The sequence below is a fragment of the Sinohyriopsis cumingii genome, chromosome 1 (assembly GCF_028554795.1).
Source record: "Sinohyriopsis cumingii isolate HCF-2022 chromosome 1, ASM2855479v2, whole genome shotgun sequence".
Lineage (NCBI taxonomy): Eukaryota > Metazoa > Mollusca > Bivalvia > Unionida > Unionidae > Sinohyriopsis > Sinohyriopsis cumingii.
In genome coordinates this window covers 89667433-89688619 of record NC_142961.1, presented here as the reverse complement: position 1 = coordinate 89688619, position 21187 = coordinate 89667433, and the positions used below count along the sequence as shown (strand labels likewise).

Here is a 21187-nt window from a genome sequence, read left to right as displayed (position 1 = left end):
CCCGTCAATAATTTCATGCATTCCTTGTTCAGTGAAGTGGACTTGTACTTGAATAACAAACTGGTCAGCAGCAGCATGGATACTTACCCTTATCGAGCCTATCTGGAAAATCTCTTGACGTACGGAAAAGAAGCCAAGAACACTCATCTGGATGCTTGCGTGGTATGGAAACCTGACCAAGCGACTAGGTTCAACAGCATTACAGTTGCTGGGGATGCTCAAAACACAACGGGATTTGTAGAACGACGAAAGAAAATTCATCTAAGTCGTAGTTTAGAACTGATGGATCGCTTGCATTTGGACATGTGGTTACAAGAAAAGTATTTGCTGAACGGGGTGGATATCCGCTTGAGACTGAATCGTAGCAGTGCCGCTTTCCATTTGATGGCTGCAGAAAATTCCCCTTACAAAACCAAAATCGAAGAAGCCAGACTCTACGTGCGTCGCGTAGAAGTGTTACCTAAAGTAGGTAACGACATCAGTCAGACATTGAGCAGAACGACCGCCAAGTATCCGATACGACGCGTGGAAGTGAAAACCTTCACCATTCCTGCTGGACAGCGATCCATGATCGAAGATCATCTGTTCCAAGGACAGTTACCCAAACGTTTGATTGTTGGTATCGTCAAGAATTCAGCCTTCAACGGAGCCTACCACGAAAATCCTTTCTACTTTAATCATTACAATGTGTCCAAGATTGAAGTCAGTCGCGATGGCAAGACCTTGTGTACCCGACCTTTTGAGCCTAACTTTGGTGCCGCGAAGAATTATTTGAGATCGTACTTGTCCCTGTACGAAGCTACCGGACAGTTAGGAACCAACACCAGTCACGGCATTACGTACGACGATTATGCAGGAGGCTACGCTTTGTGGGCTTTCGATTTCACTCCAGACCAAGGCAGCGACGAGGGACATTTCCCCCTATAAAATCCGGCCAGATTCGTGTGGAAATTCAGTTTGCGAGTCCACTGGATGCAGGGAACACAGTGAACGTCATCCTGTATGCAGAATTCGATAATACCATAGAAATCAACAGTTTGAGAGAAGTCATTCTAGATTATTAGAAGCCATGGAAGACTGTTACCCCTCTTTACCTAGTGGAGAAACTTTGGACATGGAATGTGAGGAGACCGTGGAAGGAGGAGAATCTCAAGACAAAGAAGAAGTGATCATGATGAAGTCAAGATGGCCAGAACAAGAAGCCCATTTAGTCTCCTGTTTTGCCAAACACTTGGTCGACAAAATGACGGAATTGATCAAGAAAAATTGTTATGGATGTCAAAACGATCATCCCAGTCAAATTCAACACGATAAATGCCTGATGTTGAGTCAAGAAGAAAAATTGGACGAGTATCTGGACGAAGCTTGGAGTCTCATCTCAAACAAAGACGTGTTGCACCAGTGGTATAAAGACTTGCGTGAACATTCTTGTCCACCATTAACCACTCAAGAGATCCATCGTATCGAAGCTCTCCTGAATCAGATTGAGGAAACAGAACGAATAACCGTTTATTCGTCAGACATTTTCAAGCAAAAAGTCAGGATCGAATTGACGACTTATTATTACCTGTGAAGAAGAAAAAAGCACACACAAAACATGGATACCTGGGAACTTCATTACCTTTTGAACCACAGTTCGTATACGGCTTCTTGGAATCCTGTCGTCTGTGCTAAAGATGAACTCCCTCATCGCAAACCTAAAGACCATCAAGCTTACGTGATCAACACGGACGACAGTCATCTCCCAGGAACCCACTGGGTAGCCGTTTACTTTCCTCAAGAAGGATGTGTGGAATATTTCGATTCGTACGGATTGCCCCCTTTGGAAGACGATATCATCGACTTTATGAGAAGAAATGCTCAAACCACCCGATTCAATAACGTGAAATTACAAGGCACAGATTCCTTGGTGTGTGGACAGTACTGTGTGTATTTTCTGCATCATCGCAGCCTGGGCTATTCCTTAGAACATTTAGTGACTCATTTCGATCCTCGTTCTTCTGCTAGAAACGATGTGAAAGTAGATCGATGGTTTTGTGACCATTATGCTTATCTTTTGTCTCAAGCTAGGAAACGTAGTGTCCATCAATGGCCTAATGATTTCCAACAGTGGAAATCACAATTTCATTCACAACGTTGTCAACCCTGTTCAAAGTAGTTATTATTTGAAGAAAAAAATGTTTGTGATTTGAAGAAAATTGTTTGATGTTATAGTGTTGGATTATTGTTAAAAATGTTGTTGTTTAGTGTTAAGTGATTTTTGAATAAAAAATGTTGTGTTTTGAAAAAAATGCCTTTGTCTTTTGTTTAGCTATAAGAATGTTGGATTGATGCTCTTTCATTTCTTACTATCCCTCTCATGAACGTTGCGGCTCGAAAACCGTGTGGGGGATGTTTTCCTTCACGTCCGCGCTTTAACTTTAAGAACCGGTTTGTTCCCAGTCTAACCATCCATTGTCGACTCATCCTCCTACGAAGATGTGCTCCAAACTAGCTAAGCTCAACGAAGCCTACGTGAATTTGCATAGGGTCAGACACAGTCTGATACCGAAGCCAGAAGAAATAGAGAATGTGAGAATGTTAAAAATCACTGAAGACCTAATAGAAGAGCTCTTCAGAGAAGAAGTGAACAGGGAAAAAGAAGAATGGACAGAGAAGTACAGACTTCAGAGACAGCAGCAACAGCAGCAACAACAGCAACAACAACAACAAGAGCAGCAGCAACCTGAAGCTGACAGAGGCTTTGTCGATCGCCGTATCGACACCAAAGAGTTCTTCTTCTCTTTCCGAAGAAGCAGACCTATCGCCAGAAAGTCTATCCTCAGAGGACATCGCATTCTTAGAAACTAAAAAAGAATGCCATAGCAAAACAAAAAAACAGCCCTTTTCAGGGCTACCCAATACTCTAGAAAAGAAATAACTATTAATTTGCCAATGTGTGTAAGTAGAGTAGTGTGAAAATAAACACTAACTCTCTCTTAAAAAATGTGAGGGTATGTGTTTGTGTGTTTGTGTGTTAGTGTTAGTAAGAGCTAAAAGTAAGTTGGTGTGGATAGTAGATTAAAATGATATCTTATCTTAGTGTTTGAGGTGTATATTTGGGATTAGATTGGATTGCTTTGAGTATGTGGATAGTCTATTGAAGTGATTTATAAAAAAATTTTACAATAGTGATGGGTAGCATAAAAAGTGAGTGAGTGTTTCTTTTAGGTCCGCGCGTTGTTGTTTTTTTTTGGTTCATGATCTAGGTAAGATGAATTTTATGTTATTAGGGGATGTTTTCCTTCACGTCCGCGCTTTCAGTATAAATTGAAAGTCGTTCGGCAGTCCAGCTACCCTTGTTGATTGATCAACACCAAAAAATGAACACGAGACTTGAGAAACTGTTGGAGCTTCATGTGCATCTGGAATATGCCAGGCGCATATTAAATGAACTGGCCGCGGAAGCCATTGTCGAGGAGGGAAGGATAAGAGAGGAGGAAAGAAGAAACAAAGAAGAGGAGGAGAGAAGATATAAAGAAGAAGAAGAGGAAAGAAGATATAAAGAGGAGGAGAGAAGATACAAAGAAGAGGAGGAGGAAAAGGAGAGAAGAAAAAATTTCAGAATCCCAGAGAGCGAAAATTGGGATTCTGAAGCGACATATCCTGCCTCTGCTCTCTCCCCCCAAAAGGTAAAAAGTAACTGGGGGATAAGATGCGTATGTGGCGCCAGGCCTGGAAGGTGCCACCATTAACCAGGTGCCCATGAAGTTCCAAACAAAACAGCCCTTTTCAGGGCTACCCAATACTCTAGAAAAGAAATAACGATCAATTTGCCAATGTGTGTAGGTAGAGTAGTGTGTATATAAACACTAACTCTTTTTTTAAAAAAATGTGAGGGTATGTGTTTGTGTGATTGTGTGTTTGTGTTTGTAAGAGCTCAGGTATGTTTGTGTGAATAGTAGATTATAGGTTTTTTTAATGTTTCTTAGCGCATGTGGAGAGTATAGTTGGGGTTATATTATATGAAATGAAAAAGTAGGGGGATGTTTTCCTTCACGTACGCGCGTTGATGGGTCATGATCTAGGTAAGATTAATTTTATGTTTTTAGGGGATGTTTTCCATCACGTCCGCGCTTTCACTATAATAACCCACAGTATTCGTCGTTCAAACCATTCTGCAAAGAATAAAAAGAAGATGGCGTCAAACCAAATGGGCAAAATAGAAACCTTGCAAGACGTTTTAGACAACTTAGGAATAATGGAACAGATGCTATTAAGACTGGTTGAAGACCATTATTCCTATAGTCCCCATCGTGTGAAGATGGAAATTAATAACTTAAGGAAAGCAAAGGAAAAGATTAGTGGTGTCATGAAAGAGATCAAGGAGGAGAAGGAGGATGAAGAGGAAAGAATAAGAATACGCAATTGGAACGAAAAAATTGAAAAAGAAGAAGAAAATGAAAAGAGGAAGAAAGAAGAGGAGGAAGAGAAGAAGAAAGAAGAGGAGGAGAAGAAAAAAAAGAAAGAGAAGAAGAGTGTAGCAGATAAAATAAGAACTTGGTGGAGGAAAAGAAGAAATTAGAAGAAGAAGAAGAAGAAAACCCAAAGGCCCTTTTCAGGGCCAGCCATATTTCTCGAAAAGAGATAGTCTTTGAATTGCCTACCCCTTTTTTAAAAAATTTTTTTTAAAAAAAAAGAAAAAAATCCCATGTTAAATTCCCCTTGTCCCTAAACAAGCCCAAACTCTATTCCCATGTTAAATTCCCCTTGTCGGTAAAGTACCCCACGATTTATCGCCATGTTAATTCCCCTTGTCGGTAAAGTGCCCCACGATTTATCGCCATGTTAATTCCCCTTGTCGGTAAAGTGCCCCACGATTTTTCTCCATGTTAAATTTCCCTTGTCGCTAAAGTGCCCCAAGGGTGTTTTTAATGCTAATTCCCATTGTCGCTAAAGTGCCCCCCTTCACTACTCTGGCGGGTGCGGTGGGGTGCGGACCGCACCAGGTGACACCATCAGAGCGGGTGACACCAAACTAAATGTCTTTACAATTTGTAAATTTTTGTGCATGAAGTAGGTTCATGGGGGTGACACCATGAGTTACCGCACATGATTGTCTATACAAGTTTGAATTTTGTGCAAGAAAGAGGTCTATGGGGTGACACCATGAGTTACCGCACAGGTCTGTCTATGCAAATGTTTGAATTTTGTGCATGTAGCAGGTCCATGGGGGTGACACATCGATTTACCGCGCGTCAGTCTATACACGTTTTGAATTTTCTGCAAGAAGGTTGTCTATGTGGGTGACACCATGAGTTACCATACTGGGTGACACCAACCCTAGTGAAGCCGCTGATTAGCGTACAACTGACTTTTGATATTATGTTCTTGACGATAATCATACTTATAAATATTGAATATGTTATTATTTTCAAGTCTTAATACTGATGCATGTTTGAAAGTGAGATAACTAATAATTAATTTGACGTATGTTTTCTATATTACACAACAATGGCTTTAGTGAGTGTGTTTTCAAAGGAAAATAAAATAATAAATTCATGCAACCACCTCCATGCAACAACGAGCTAACCTTTTGGTAGAATTATTATATATGTATATATGCTTCTTCAAACCAGTCTACAAAATGGCAGCACGGAGAGAGGTCACTTCTATAATTCAAAAGATTCGAAATTTTTTACTCGGGGTAGGAAAAAATTATGACTGTAAAAACGATGCATAAAGTATTCTAATTATTACAGTATTTTCAACTTTGTATCTATAGAAAGCTTAATTGGCTTGGGACTGGGATTTCTCAGGATCAATATGGGGCGTTCAATGTCAAACTTCGATAGGATTCTACTCAGGTCATCACAGTGGGTTACCTCCCTTAGATAGCTTTTATAGCACTGCAACAACACTAAATTTGGTGGTAAAATACCACCATATGAAACCTTAGCTTTGATAGCTGCATCAAACTGAATTTGGATCGCATTTGCTGTAATATTATTTGTTAAGGTTTTAATTTTAAATTTGAACATTTTGCACTGTACCCTACACTGGCTATTCATTCGATCCATAATCAAACACAAAATTTGTTCTCTGTGCTATGTTTCACTGTCGGACTCTAGTCCAACATACCTAACCGATCTCACCCATGTGTACACACCAGCAATATACTTACGCTCCTCTTCTGACAATTGTATACTCATTATTCCCACTATGAAAACAAAGTCATATGGACAGCGTTCTTTTGCATACCACTAGGCCCAGCAACGTGGAATGAATTGCCCACTGAACTTAGACACAAAGACACAGTGATCACATTCAAGAGGGCTCTCAAAACTAACTTATTTCGACTGCAAGAACAAACTTAAAGACCTAAGAATGTTTCCTACCTTAAATATTCTCAGCATGTTTTTTTAAAAATGTTTTCTAATTTCATGGTGTTTGTTTTTGTAATCATATCATTATATGTTTTGTATCTTATAGGTGTTGTCTGATGTTGTAAAGCGCTTAGAGCTTCTAAAGATTAGGCGATATACAAAGTCCTCATTATTATTTTATTATTATTATTATTATAATACATCATACAGGAGGAAAAAGTAAGGAATTCATTCCTGGTAGCAGAGGGTATCAAGACAATTTGGCCCATGACAAATCATCACAGCTTGGAGTTGGACTGAAAATAACACCATTCAGCCCAGCTTAAAGACAATTCAGCCCAACTCGAAAGACCATTCGGCCTCACTTGAAAGACCATTCAGCCCAATTTGAAATACTATTCAGTCCACCTTAACAAGAGAACTCTGCAAATAAAAAAATGGTATATTTTTAATTTTCGTTCATGGAAATAGACATATATACAATTATGATTATTTTTATTTTAAGGATATAATGTGATTATAGAGCAGTGTTATATATATAACAAAGAAATGATACATCTTGCGCATTCTAATTAAGATATTTTAGAGATTTATTTTTAAAGATAAACATTTTATGCACCCACACAGCAGCATTCTCAAATAAAATTTTCCACTGAAATTATCAATATTGATTTATGAAATAATGATACTTAATATGTATACGTAATCAAATAGATTTGTACAATATTCTACAGAATAACAAATATATCTAATTTTAGTTGAGACACCGACCAGCAAAATCCACCGAAACACACAAAACCCTATTCAGGGCCACCTCAGTTCTCCAGAAAAGATGGCCATTGCCTACTAATGATGCATGTTTGTGTTGTCTTTTGTGTGTATCAGATCTGTGTTGTTTGACACAATATTATTATACACATCTTGAAACAAATGTTTACATTTTCTTTAATTTAATAATACTGTTCATCTTTCTTGGTGTAGACCTGCTCCAAGCAAGATAAAATACAGAAATAATTTGAAACTAAATTTATTTATTTTAGTCCTAACAGTCTCTGGATTCAATGGAGGAGAAACATCTTAGATAAGTGGCAGCATCATTGAACCATGTGGAAAACATTTTTGCATTTATGTCATTAAAGACAATTATACAATATTTGGTCAAACATATATTCTGTGTTAGATCTTGAAAATCCTGGCAAGTATTCTCAAGTGATAGAACTTATCTCCACATCATTGGGTAGGCCTGCTAGTTGCATATAGATGAAATCTTCCAGATTGATTCAGTTCTGACAATTTGTAAAAAATGTCAGTCTCACCAAAATGTGAAGCATAATTAAACATAAGTTTTGTTTAATCATAAGTTGTCTATCAAACAATTAATTTTAGGACATTTTTGTGAGTGTAGTTTAGCATCTTACTTACAGATTTGTATGCTTGCATGAAAGTTAATTGTATATTTTTATGAACAATCTTGTTGAAGAAAACTATGAAGTCATATTAAATAATATTAGATTAGTTTGTTTAAATTTGTTCAGTTTCTTTTTTTTTATAACCACTTCTATTATTTTACAATTAATAAAAATGAGAATGAAATGGCGTTCTCAAAACAAGTACACATGTTCACCTGTAGAAGTAAATTATTGTAATATTTATATTTGTTCTCACTTTGAAAAACAAAAATAAAGGAAAAGGTGGCCTTATACTTTACATGCATTATATCCCAAAAGACAAAAAGATCATAATTCGACATTATTCTGTTTTCAATAATAATAATAATAATGATAATGAGGACTTTGTATAGCGCATAATCTTTAGAAGCTCTAAGCGCTTTACAACATTAGACAACACCTATAACGTTAAAAAAAACAATGATAATATTACAAAAAACAAACACCATGAAATTAAAAAACATAAACAACATGCTTAAAATATTTAAGGAAGGGAACATTATTCGGTCTTTAAGTTTGTTCTTGCAGTCAAAATAAGTGAGTTTTAAGAGCACACTTGAATGGGATCACTGTGTTATTGTGTTTAAGTTCAGTGGACAATTCATTCCATGTTGCTGGGTCCTGGTATGCAAAAAAACATTGTCCTTATGACTTCGTTTTTGTATTAGGAATAATGAGTACATGATTGTCAGAAGAGGAGTGTAAGTATCCTGCTGGTGTGTACACATGGGTGAGGTTGGATAGGTATGTTGGACTGGAGTCTGTCATTGTGTATAAATGTATAAAACATTGTGGATAGCTTGTACTTCAGGTAATGACAAAGTCTGTTGATTTGGGTTCAGTGGATTATGGTCACTAACTTGAAGACAAACGGTTTCTGCACAATAATAATATCTCTACATCACAGACCTAATGAAACTTTGAGGATTGCTTTCAGTGTCAAAAGGCCAGAGTTCAGGACCACTCAAGCTGAGAGAAGAAAAATTGTTCCTGCACACAAATTTAAAGTTACCTACATAGAGGACTATTAAATATGGGGTGCACATATTGTACCATTCACTGTACTCTTTTTTTTGTTGTTAACCAGCATTATAAAATCAGGAGCAGAAATCCAATCTTTATAATACCTTTTATCCACTTGCATTTTTCTCCTGATGTGTCGGTAATTGATAGTTGTTCACAGTTTGTTAAGTTAATGGTTTATTGTGATCTTCGTCAGCATTGAACTGATCCAAAAAATTTACTTGTTTTTGTAATCTGATCAGGCATTAATGCTATATGTTATCAGCCAATAGTTATAAACTTAGACTAACAAACACGTTTAAATGATCTGGAAATCTTACAGCTTTTTATTGATAAAAACTTAGGTTGGCATGTATTATTTATGCTGATGATGTTGCCTAGTTTAAAGCAGTATTTCTGTATGGTCTTCACAAATTGGCACTGTTAAGAAGATTTTATTCCATGTAAGTGTAGATAAACATGCCAAGAGTGAATTACAAAAATATAAAACCATGCCTTAAGGATTAGTTGGACATTTCAGTAAAGGTCCAAAACTTGTAAATCTGCAGTGGTAAGCCAACTTAATTGGAATGAAGTTTCTTGAATTCATATAAATATTCCTTTCTTCTAATTTCAGAATAAATATAATGTCAACAACAGATATGAACAGGAAATGGCAAAAAGGTAAAGCTAATGTGTATTCTGCAACAGGTTGATTTCACCTTTATTGTTGTGGAAACATTGTGTTTATTGTCCATTTATATCAAACTAAATGTAGCCTTGAAAAATCATTGAACAAGAATGGTATGTTACAGAAGCTTGCCAGACTAGACTCTACATCTCTAACAAAATATTCATATATAATATACTATGTCCTAGTCATACACAGTATGCACTACATCTTAGAAATAAACAGAATGCTACATCATATCCCATATATATATACTGTATACTACATCCTAGATGTATACAGTATTCTACATCCTAGACATCTCACCTCTGTCTGCGTGGGTTCAAGTCTTGGATTCAGCCAATGTGGGTATGTGAGAAAGCTTGCCAGTAGCTTCTCGTGGGTCGGTGGTTCTTTCCGGGGTTCTCCCGGGTTCTTCCTCCACCATTAATACTGGCTGCCATGTATAGCCTATCGTGTGCTGAAAAATGGCATTAAACCCTACAACAACAACAACATCCTAGACAGTTGTCTGAGTGGTCTAAGGCACTTGCCTTTACCAAAACCCGAAATGTTGCGTGTTTTCGTGGGTCTGAGTCTCTGGCTTGACCAGAGTGGGCATGTGAGAAGGCTTGTCATTATCTTCCCATGGGTTGGTGGTTCATCATGGGTCTTTTTCAGGTGTTTTACTTCCTCCACCATATATACTGATTGCCATGTATAGCCCATCTTGTGCTGAAAAATTATGTTAAACCCACAACAACAACATCCTAGACATGTACAGTACATTAAATCCAAGACATATACAGTACACTAGATCCTAGACATATCCTAGACATATTACACTACATCCTAGACATGTACAGTACATTAAATCCAAGACATCTACAGTACATTAGATCCTAGACATATCCTAGACATATTACACTACATCCTAGACATGTACATTACATTAAATCCAAGACATATACAGTACACTAGATCCTAGACACGTACAGTACACTACATCCTAGACATATACTTTACACTACCTCCTAAACATGTACAGTACATTAAATCCAAGACATATACAGTACACTAGATCCTAGAAATCTACAGTATGTTACATCCTAAATAAATACATAACACTACATCCAAGACCGATCCTAGACATAATACTCTACAACCTAGACATGTCCTGGATGTATGTAATACAATAACATCACAGTCAGGGGCCCCAGGTGGCCAAGTAGTCTAAGATGCTTGCCTTTACAGATCACTGACATCTCACATCTGTCTACATGGTTTTGAGTCTTGGCTGAGTCAATATGGGTATGTGAGATACTTTGCCAGTATCTTCTGTGGGTCGTTGGTTCTTCCCCAGGCATTTTCTGGGTTCTTCCTTCACCAAATATACTGGCATCATGTATAGCCTATTATGTGCTGAAATTTGGCTTTAAACCCACAAACCAGATATCATAGAGTACACTACATGCTTCCTGTGTATGACTCAAAGACCCAGATGTTTGCTCTCTGGATTGCTCACCAGGCCATTAGGCCAAGTAAACTTTTGGTATGCTCCTGTGGCCAGTGTGCACTGTCCAATATACATCATCTGCCAACTGTTGATTTTTTTCCTGTATCATCTTAAATAAACACAGTGGCAATTTTAAACAGACTTGGCAATGAGTTTTCTTGCACAAATGCCCTTCACTTTGTGCAAATAACACAAATCTGCCATCAAATATAGCTGCTGTCACTTTAAACAGAAAAACCGACCAAACATGGTAGTTGCTCTGTTTTTTAAATAGAAATGACAGGTGCTGAATGATGGGCTAAAGTGATTATTTGTCAGTAAGTTGGCTTTTTTTTCAAGGCACTCATCATTTTACATCAGATGATTAAAAGTGCATATTCTGGAAGAGGATTAAGCAAAACCAGTGTATTGGATTAGCACCTTCACTAGGAAAACTTTAAATTGCATCTGAAAATATAAAATGTTCTCTTTTTTACTTTTTATGGGGTCTTTTCTTTTACTGTATTTTTTTTTAGGGCTTTGGCAAACATTGATACCAGAAAGAACATGTATGATCCTTGTATTAGAAGACAGTTAAATTATTTGTAAACAAATTTTCTTCTATGTCTGTCCATATCAAAGGGTGAGAGTATCTGGTTAACAACTTGTAAATCATTGAGATCCCCACCCTATAATCATAAATGCATTTTCTTGGCATGCAAAGTGCAAAAGACGTTTATGCAACCAACACTGGACAAAGTCTCTCTCTGGTCACTGGGAACTAGCCCCTGGGTCATAGATTAGAAACTGTTAATCTTCAGAGTCTAACCCTAATACACATACTTAACTTGGTCATATGATTTATGCCTTCAGCATAGGTTTTTGGGCCTGAATTGACACCCTCCATTGGGCGCTACCCCTTAGTTCATAGCACCACCCTAAAAGTATATTCAACAGTTGCTTGACCTGAAAATGGGAATTTAATTATAAAAGACAACAGAAAGGCATTAGGCTGAGACCATAATAGATGAGACAGTATTGTTCATAACCCTTGTTGAAAGAAAAAATGTGTTAACTTGAACACTATGCAGTTATAGTCTTTACAGTTTTGATTTTAGGGCAAATAATGTAAGGTACTGTATTGACATGATTATCTGAATGTTTTTAAGATTTCACACATAACAGCATGTAATAACTTTTATATCTTTTTTCTTCTTTAGAACACAACCCCCACCTAACCTGCCTGATGGTCCTTCTCACAAGTTAGCAAACAATTACTACTGTTTTCGGGATGGACGTCGAGAAACTGTACCACCTACTAAGTTATTTGTTGGAGGAAGAACAGCTCTACCAGCTGGTGAATCTGCAGAGAAAAGGTTGATAAACAGCAGTTTAATATGTGCTTGTTCCTTCTGTTCCTTTTTTTGTAGATAACTCACAAGTGATTAGAAAGGGGCATTTATAAAGAAGTTTGTAAATATAAATAGAGCATCAATTTGTCAGAGGGAGATTCCTTGCAGATGTCTTGGGTAGCAGTTTGTTAGGTCAGAATTGCTTTTGCTATAGCCAGCTATATCCCAGAAATTTAATTTATCAGCCATTTTCCCTAGTCAGCATCCACTTGCAGAGCATAACGAAGTAGTATTTTTGTATACCAGTTTTATTGCAGAATAATGAGTATCTTGCCTGCAAAGCAAGATATTTGGCTTTCACAATGGCATCATTGTTGTTAGCAGAAGTCGCAACATACATATCAACTTTTGCATTTATGTTTATTTGACAGTATTTGGAACCAAAATTTCAAGAGTAGAAAGGTTTCAGTTTAATGTCTGTTAAAGAGTATTACAATTAAAAAAGTAACGTTTTGGGGACCACACTCGAATGCATGCACGCATGTGCACCCACACACCTACAGGTAATAGCTATTGGTGTGATTATATCACACACACAACCTACCTTATGTGATTCTTTAGTATATATAAAAAATAAACAAATTCATATGAAATTGTGTTCATGCTAAATTCACTGAAGTTGAAGTTGTATAAGTCTGTAGATACCTGTGTGTGTGTGTGTGTGTGTGTGTGTGTTAGCTTGTTACATTTTGAAGTTTAAATCTGGAAATGCAAATTTCATTATGACAATGTCATCAGTAAAATGCACAACAGGGCAGAGACTGGTCCACAGAGACATTTATGCATGAAACTAAAGGGGAATGAAATGCTTGTAGCACAGTTGTTACATTGTCTATTGATGTTTGTGTTATTCCTCTTATTTCAAGACCATATATGATCACTTTCTAAGCATGTAAAGGATAAATTGTTTAATGATCACTTTCTCAGCACATAAAGGATAAATTGTTTAATGATCACTTTCTCAGCATGTAAAGGATAAATTGGTTAATGATCACTTTCTCAGCATGTAAATGATAAATTGTTTATACAGCCATCATTCAACCCTGGTACTCTTACTGCCTCTGCACCTGGGAACTATCCAAACTGAGATATTTCCCTTTCAGTGTGAGCAATTACATAATGTCTTGCCATGAGACAAAAAAAGCCCTGGGGCCTTCATTAATAGTTCATAGTAATCAGTTAAATGCTTGATTGCTGTCATATGCAAAAATAAACCATTACTTAAAAAAGGTAGTTTGCATTTCAGGATGGATGCACTTTTATTGATCATATTTCTTTTATAAAGTATCATTAAATTACTTCACTTGGAGAGACTGAGGACAATTATCTTTCAGCAGTTAATTCCAGTTGCCATGTTCAGTATCATTGTTGCTGCTGAATTGATGATGTTGAAAACTTTAAGTTTTTGGTTTTTATTTTATTTATTAAAAGTTTTTTTTATTGCACAATTTAAGATCAGTAATAAAAACTTTCAAATCATCCTAAAAATGTCAGTGGGAAGCATTCCTTTGAATTACCCGGAAGAAACATTGGAGAAAGTTTCACATCAGACATTAAGAAAAATGTTGTTTTTTAGATCAGCGCCTTCTTTCCCCTCTCCTATTTATCTGTTTGCCATTTTGGTTTTCCTAACGAACACAGTTTAGTGCCTGTACTATCAATAGGTCATTGTTATGACTCTATAGTCTTGAACTAAGTAATGGAAAGAAGCAAAACAAACAAATTTTGTAAAACTTGACAAATAATTTAATTATCTTAGTTGTAAAATGAAAATTTGAGAGGAACTTGCAGTATTATGAATTAAGTAAACAGTAATCCTGAAATATACAAAAGTCCAAAACAATCACATGTTCTGAATGAATTCCAGGTCTTGAATGTGCTGATGTACAACTAGCCTTGAATGTACTGAAGTTCAAAGTCTTGATATATTACAATGTTAAAAACACCTCTGAATGAATTCACAATAATCCCAGACAATTATTTTAGTCCAGAGTCAATGAACATTTTGTAATTCCAGTGAATAATCAAGACAAATGGTTAGTCTCGAATGATATCTAAACACAACATTAAATACACTTGCAGGCTGATATTAAAACTAAAACATAAAAATAGGAATGAATTAACTGTCAACCTCTTTATCTATAGCCATCACATAAAAAACCATAACATATCATTAAATTTTATAAAAGTATTAATAAATAATTCACTTACGAAGCACCTATAAAAAACTAAGGAAACCGCAAAATCAGATGTCCTAGATGGCCTTAACGAACCGAGTAATCAGCTAGGATTCCTGTCCTAGATGTCCTTAACGAACCGTGTAATCGGCTAGGACTCCGGTCTCTTGCTAAATAAAGTATAAATAACATTCAATCTCTAAAAACATCAATTAATAAATAACTTAAAGAGGTAATATCTAAAAACTTATAAATAACATAACGTAGGAAACACACCCTAAACACCTCGACTAGTAATCCCATACTAACCTTGAAAATCTCTCTTCATACATGATATCTACTAAGAACCTCTATAAACAGCATAGAACATCCCCCCTCCTTTTAGAACATTTTGAAGAAGAAAAAAAAAAGAAGAAAAAAAATCTCGGAAAAAAAAAAAAAAAAGGCAAATGCAACAAGAAACCAGCGATGTAAAGCAAGCAGGACCGTTCCCGAGTTCTCCTTCCCACTAATGACAGCCAACCATTCAACTGTAGGGACTTTTATGGACCCACAGATTGAGGCCAAACTATCAGGGTTCCTTGAATCCATAAAAAGCCTGGAGGAGGTGGCATCATCCCCTTCCCCAGGAATAACTAGCAGGCTGTGGTGCAGTCAGAAAAAAGTGGCACATGCACAATTGTGCGAATGCTACTATAATTAAACTCAACAATAACAACTACATTGCAATAATTTCCTACTCGATCTATGTTGCAATATATCCCATGGGACATATTTCACATGTACTCTCCCTTGATAACTCGTGCACAATGGGGTCCACAAACATAGACCTCACTATAAACGAGGGCATGAGTTACCGATGGACCTCCAAAAATGGAAAAAATCTGCTTATACATCGAGAAAACCGTTGGTGGGGGGGGTAGGGGACTGGGCTGTTTAATGACTGAATCCTTGTTTTACAATCACGTTGATAATAATTGTTAATAACATGCTTTTTCTAATGAAGTTGTTTGTTATTCTTTATAAATAACATTTATTTTCAAAGTCTCCAACATGTAAAAATTCATTCCAACTAGTTTCAACAACCATCACGTGTATGCGAAAACATCTGTGTATTACGTTACTGCTTTTTGTTTTGTTGATTAGTCTGGTTCCCTGAGTGGTATTTAATAGTATACTACCAAGTTGGGAGTCAAAGTAGCCAGGAACTATACTAGCTGTTGACACACCACCAAATAATATTTCTTTTTTTCTCAAAAACTAGCAGCATTTATTTCGTGAGACAATCTCCTACGTCGAAACTCAATTTTTGTATTGTTCAATTAGTACAATATTGATGTCATGATTTCATTGATAGTAATAGTAAAACTTCTTATCATCTTTGAGGATATCTTTAAGTGCAGCTCAGGAATTCTCTGAAAATCACTTGCACACAATGATCCGTATCTGTGAAACCAAGCTCTTCATTTTACGAAGTAATCATTCTGCTTGGTTGCCATGCTGTCTTTGACCAGTTATGAAGGAGTCAGTCAATTTAAGGTAGTTTATGTTGCATACACAATAACATTTACAAATGTTTGATTGTGAAACTTTAGTGAGTTCATCCGACATATGACCGGGGCTACTAGATTGTAAGTGTGTAGGATTTGCGTGCCTTTAAAACATTTTTTTAATTCCACCTCCTTTATTTGATTGAGAAGAAGTAATTAACATGATAATACAAAGGAGGCCAGCTTTTAATTCAGTGCAGCAATAAAACAAATACTTCTGCAAGTCAGTTATCAAAACAAGGTTGGCACTTAATTAGGCTATCAGGGAAATGCTTGTGGACATAGCTGTTATGGTAGATTGACACATTTACATTTTAATAATAATAAAAAAAAGACTTTATTTAGAGACGATACTCAATTAGTTACAGAACTAATCTACCTTGAGACCTTCTATCTGTTATGTACAATATATACATGATGTGAAGAATCTGGCTTGATACTAAATAATTAAGAGATTTTCAAAATCAAAGTATCAAGTCTAGAACATATGCACAGGTACCTGAACACATGAACATATATAAAAAAAATAAAATATAATCCTACGTTGAAAAATTCAACTGCAAAAATGATGCAAAATTACAGAAAAGCAGAAAAACAGGTGGTATTTATTTTACTTGAATTGCATTTATAAGGAACTAAAAGATAGAATTAAGACACAAATTTCACTTAATAAAAATTATTTGATTGGCATTTAAATATTAATTTACTGCCTACACTAGGCATAAGTGACATTTTCTTTGATCTTTGAATATCTTTAATTACGGTGTACAAAGAATGTTGTTTGGAAAGAAAATGTGACCAATTATATGACTTCTTTTTAAAAGCTGATAATTTCAAATTGTTTATTAAAATTTCCATGTCATATCTACTGTTTTCGACCATGAAACGAGCGATATATCAATGTTTCGGTTACCCATTTTGATCGTGATTTTTTCTCAAGTTCAAGAAATAGGGATCACTTTTTGGGTGGTATTTTCTGTTTTTAAAAATCGGGATCCATGCATGACCCAGCAATATGAGCTGGTTTACGAGTTATCGAGGGAGTGGAGTATCTTACATTGCAACAGAACTCCTCTGACTCTATCATCCAGTGGGAAATTACCCCAGACTTGTAAACAGGTTTACTATTAGACTGATTTTAAAACTTGTTGACACCTATTTATAGAAATCAAGAGTCATGCACGAAAAGTAAAAACAGTTTGGATATACATAAGTCATCAAAACATTGAACTTGACACTTGTAATCGTAGAGATATAAATCACAGGTGTACGTTTTCAAGGCATGTCAGCACGATACTGACTATATAAGACAAATTAAAATATAAAAAGTTGCAACAACGAAAAATTAAGATAAAAGCAGATTCAACATGATTAACAGAACATCTGTGCTCATGAAAGTGTCATGTAGATGCATTTAAAGGTAATTCAACCATCCCAAATAAGGGCATTGTGACTTCATCTTCATGCTCGTGTGACTTGTATTTACAGCTGTTCATTTATTATACTTTCAGTATCATCATGCAACCTATCTTATCTAAAACTCCTAAATATTTAAGAATAATTAACCATAGACTTCATACTTAAATGACTTTTGTATTTTGATATGTTCATTCATTACACCCTTAATATCTTGGTTTGCTTTAGTTTTTATGGCGCAGCAATACATGTAGCAGGGATGGTCCTGGCTTTTAAAAAGCTGTCGCCAAAAAAATCGCCAACCTCAATATTTTGTCGCCAATTTTCAAAAAGTGTTGCCGAAACAAGTAGTGTACATTTTTCCAAGTGTTAATTTAGTCTATTAATGTAACAGGCAATGAAAATTACAAAAGATGTGTTAGTTAATACTTTAATTACAACAAGCATTAACAAAATGTTACAAACTGTTACATGAAGATCTGTCGTGATTTTAGAGTTGCCCACTTGTTGAATGCAGTTTCAAAGTCTAATTTTTCACATCTGTACATGCTGATTCTCATTAAATTCTCGAGAGATGAGATGCAGAGCTTATTTCTGATGTCAGTTTTTATGAAGTTCATCTTACTGAATCCAAGTTCACAGTCTACAGTGCTGACAGGTGACACCAGTAGTCTCTCAGCAGCCCCCCACCCCATAGCTAGCATCCCAAAGCTTGTAGTGAATTGCTTCCTAAATCCCAAGAATGATCACTGAATGCAGTATAAATTTTCTCGACAAGGAAAATAGGATCTCCATTCCCACAAATGAAACTTACACGAGTCAACACCTGGCAATATTGGACCGTATATATAAGCATAAATTCACACCCAATTTAGGGATTCTTTCACTCCTGTATTTTGAGAAATAAATAATTATTATTAATTATGCAAAACTTTTGTTGTTTTTTTTGCTATTTCTTGTTGCGGAGTTTAAGTCTCTGCAGCCGTAACACGGAATTGATGGCAAAAGGAAAAGATCAATGAGTAAAATGCTGCACTGGCGACAGATATAATTGCGATTGAGACTTTTTCCATTTGCTTTGTATTTATACACAGTCGGTACTTCAAAGGTTATAAGTTTTCTATGAAGGTTCAGCAAAACTATTGTATTGGTATATGTATAAAAAAAACAAAAAAAAAAAACACAGAAGGATTAGCCATACATTTTAATTGTATCTGTTCTATTCGCGTCTTCAGAAGTCGGTCAGTTGTAGGTATAGTGCGGTAGCATGATTGACTGTATCACAGCATACAGTACTCAGCCCAGATGTCAGCATAAGCAGATTATGATGTAACAATGCACTGTAAAGATGGGGTTGTCAATACGAACAAAGGATCGTTTGTGTAACAGATTGATTCCAATGCATTGCTTAGTCAAGTTTGTGGCTTCCTTTCGTTCTCGCTTTTAATTTATCCAGTCCAAATCCATGATTGTATGTACAAATTAAATAACCAAAAAGTATGTCGCCAAAAAAATCGCCAGATGGGATATTTTTGTTGCCAATAAGGAAAAAAAATCGCAATTTGCGACATTGGCGAAGCCCAGGACGATCCCTGATGTAGGTTATTTAGTGAGGAGGCAGTTGGAGTAAATTGAGTAAAATGTCTTGTCTAATGAAACAACATGGCATCCGACTTGGCTGGTATGATTGTAGGATTCAAACATTCATCCTTGACATTACTAGTCTTGCACATGTCCATTGAACCACCATGGTTCCCGAGTGACATCTGTACTTTCAGCCTCTTGTTATACCCTCATTGTCTTGGATCCTACATTGCCTACATACATGAAAATTGGAATGTAAATACATCATTTGGAGAGTAACTAAGCCATACCCAAACCAGGTCACAATGACTAGTTTTTACAAACTAATGATTTTATTTTCAGCCCGTTTATTACATCCTCTCAAAATCTTGGACCCTATTTGACCTACCATACATACTCACTTATAAGACAATCAAACTGCATACAGCAAAAATCCTGATCTGATGTAGCATAATGTGCCTGCAGATCAGGCTCATTGTTGTTTTGTTCTACTGATTGCTCAAAACAAACTGCACAGATCCAGATTTACTAGCACGTTATGCTATGGAAGATCAGGGTCTGTGCACTTTGCAGTTTGGCTCGTCTTATAATTGACAAGATATGATACATTTTTGGAAATTTGTAGCATCTGTTGATGCATCTGAAGGAGAGTAATAAATAATGACCTTATTTAAAGAGGGTAACACAATTAGCTAAAAACTAATCTACCTTGAGGCCCTTATACAAAGGAATTTATTTAATGACCATTTTCATGCTGGAGTGACTTTAAAAAAAAAATTCAGCCATTGTTGATTACATGATCTCTGTTAAAAGATGATCAAACACGAATTCAGCCATACATTGATGAAACTGTTTAAGTTGATACACATCTACTCAAGTGATACTTTGCCATAATACTTTACAACACATCATGTTGGTTTAGTTATTAGCTTAAGATTCACAACCAGTAATTAATGGGTTCACATCCTGTCCAGGCCAGACTCTGTCGGCTATCATGGCACATCTGTATGTAGCACATGTTACTTTCATAGTCGGGCAGAAAGCCCCTTTACCAGTCTGTAGCTATTTCATATGTGCTCCTGTTGATGAGGGGATCTGTGTTTATAATACATTGTTTTTTTGTTGGTTTTTTTCAGTGCTGAGACTAAAGTAGCGAAGGCCAGCAAGAAAATACCTAAGCCAGGCTTCTATTTTAACTGGGATACAGGGAAGCCAGACATAAGGAATTAACAGTTATTAAATGCCACATTCAGTCTCCATGTGTTTATCAAAAGGAATGGTTTCGTAAGACATGAACTTAAAGTAAAAGTGAACAGAATGAGCTTTGTCCAATCACCAGTCTTGATTATTCTAATTTCAGATTTGTTTTCCTTATGATCTAGGCTTCAGCAATCTAGGACATTAACAGTTGATAAAATATTGCAGGATCACAAAGGAGAACTAGATCTAACAGTTATGCCTTATTGTGAAAAATAAACATTTATTGGAAAAGTTTTTGTTTTTTGTATTCACTTTTTAATGCTTTATTTTTTGCAAGGTAGTTAAAGGATTGAAGAACATAAAGATTATCTAGTTTTGAAAATCAGTGCACACCGAAGAAAGAAGTTGGAGTAGTTTATTGGGACCCCGAGTAACCAAGTGGTCTAAATCTAGTTTATTGGGACCCTGAGTAACCAAGTGGTCTAAGTCACCTGTTTTACAGATCACTCACATGTTACTTCTGTCTGCATGGGTTGGAGTCTTGGTTTGGCCAATTTGGGTATCTGAGAAAGCTTGTCAGTAGCTTCCAGAGAGTTTCTGGTTCCACCAGCTATACTGTCTGCCATGTATATCATGTACTGAACCATGTATAGCCTATCATGTACTTAACCATGTATAGTCAGTTTATCATGTACTGAACCATGTATAGTCTATCATGTACTTAACCATTTATAGTATATCATGTACTGAACCATGTAGTCTATCATGTACTGAACCATGTATAGTCTATCATGTACTGAACCATGTATAGCCTATCATGTACTGAACCATGTATAGCCTATCATGTACTGAACCATGTATAGCCTAT

General features: G+C 36.1%; 1 protein-coding gene across 1 annotated transcript; it reads left to right on the top strand.

The window, feature by feature from the left end:
* The first annotated feature begins 5611 nt into the window (after positions 1–5611).
* Positions 5612–20613, top strand: LOC149807316 (NADH dehydrogenase [ubiquinone] 1 alpha subcomplex subunit 7-like). Its single transcript, XM_089965238.1, has 4 exons — positions 5612–5686; positions 9453–9499; positions 12201–12356; positions 20256–20613. The coding sequence occupies exons 1-4, from the start codon at positions 5627–5629 to the stop codon at positions 20347–20349; spliced, it is 357 nt and encodes a 118-aa protein (XP_089821364.1). The 5' UTR covers positions 5612–5626; the 3' UTR covers positions 20350–20613.
* The last annotated feature ends 574 nt before the right edge of the window (positions 20614–21187 follow it).

Coding starts and splice junctions, on each gene's coding strand:
- LOC149807316 (XM_089965238.1), top strand. CDS start 5,627: ATGGCAGCACGGAGAGAGGTCACTTCTATAATTCAAAAGATTCGAAAT. Junction 5,687..9,452: donor TTCGAAATTTTTTACTCGGG/GTAGGAAAAAAT, acceptor TTCTAATTTCAG/AATAAATATAATGTCAACAA. Junction 12,357..20,255: donor GGTGAATCTGCAGAGAAAAG/GTTGATAAACAG, acceptor GGTTTTTTTCAG/TGCTGAGACTAAAGTAGCGA.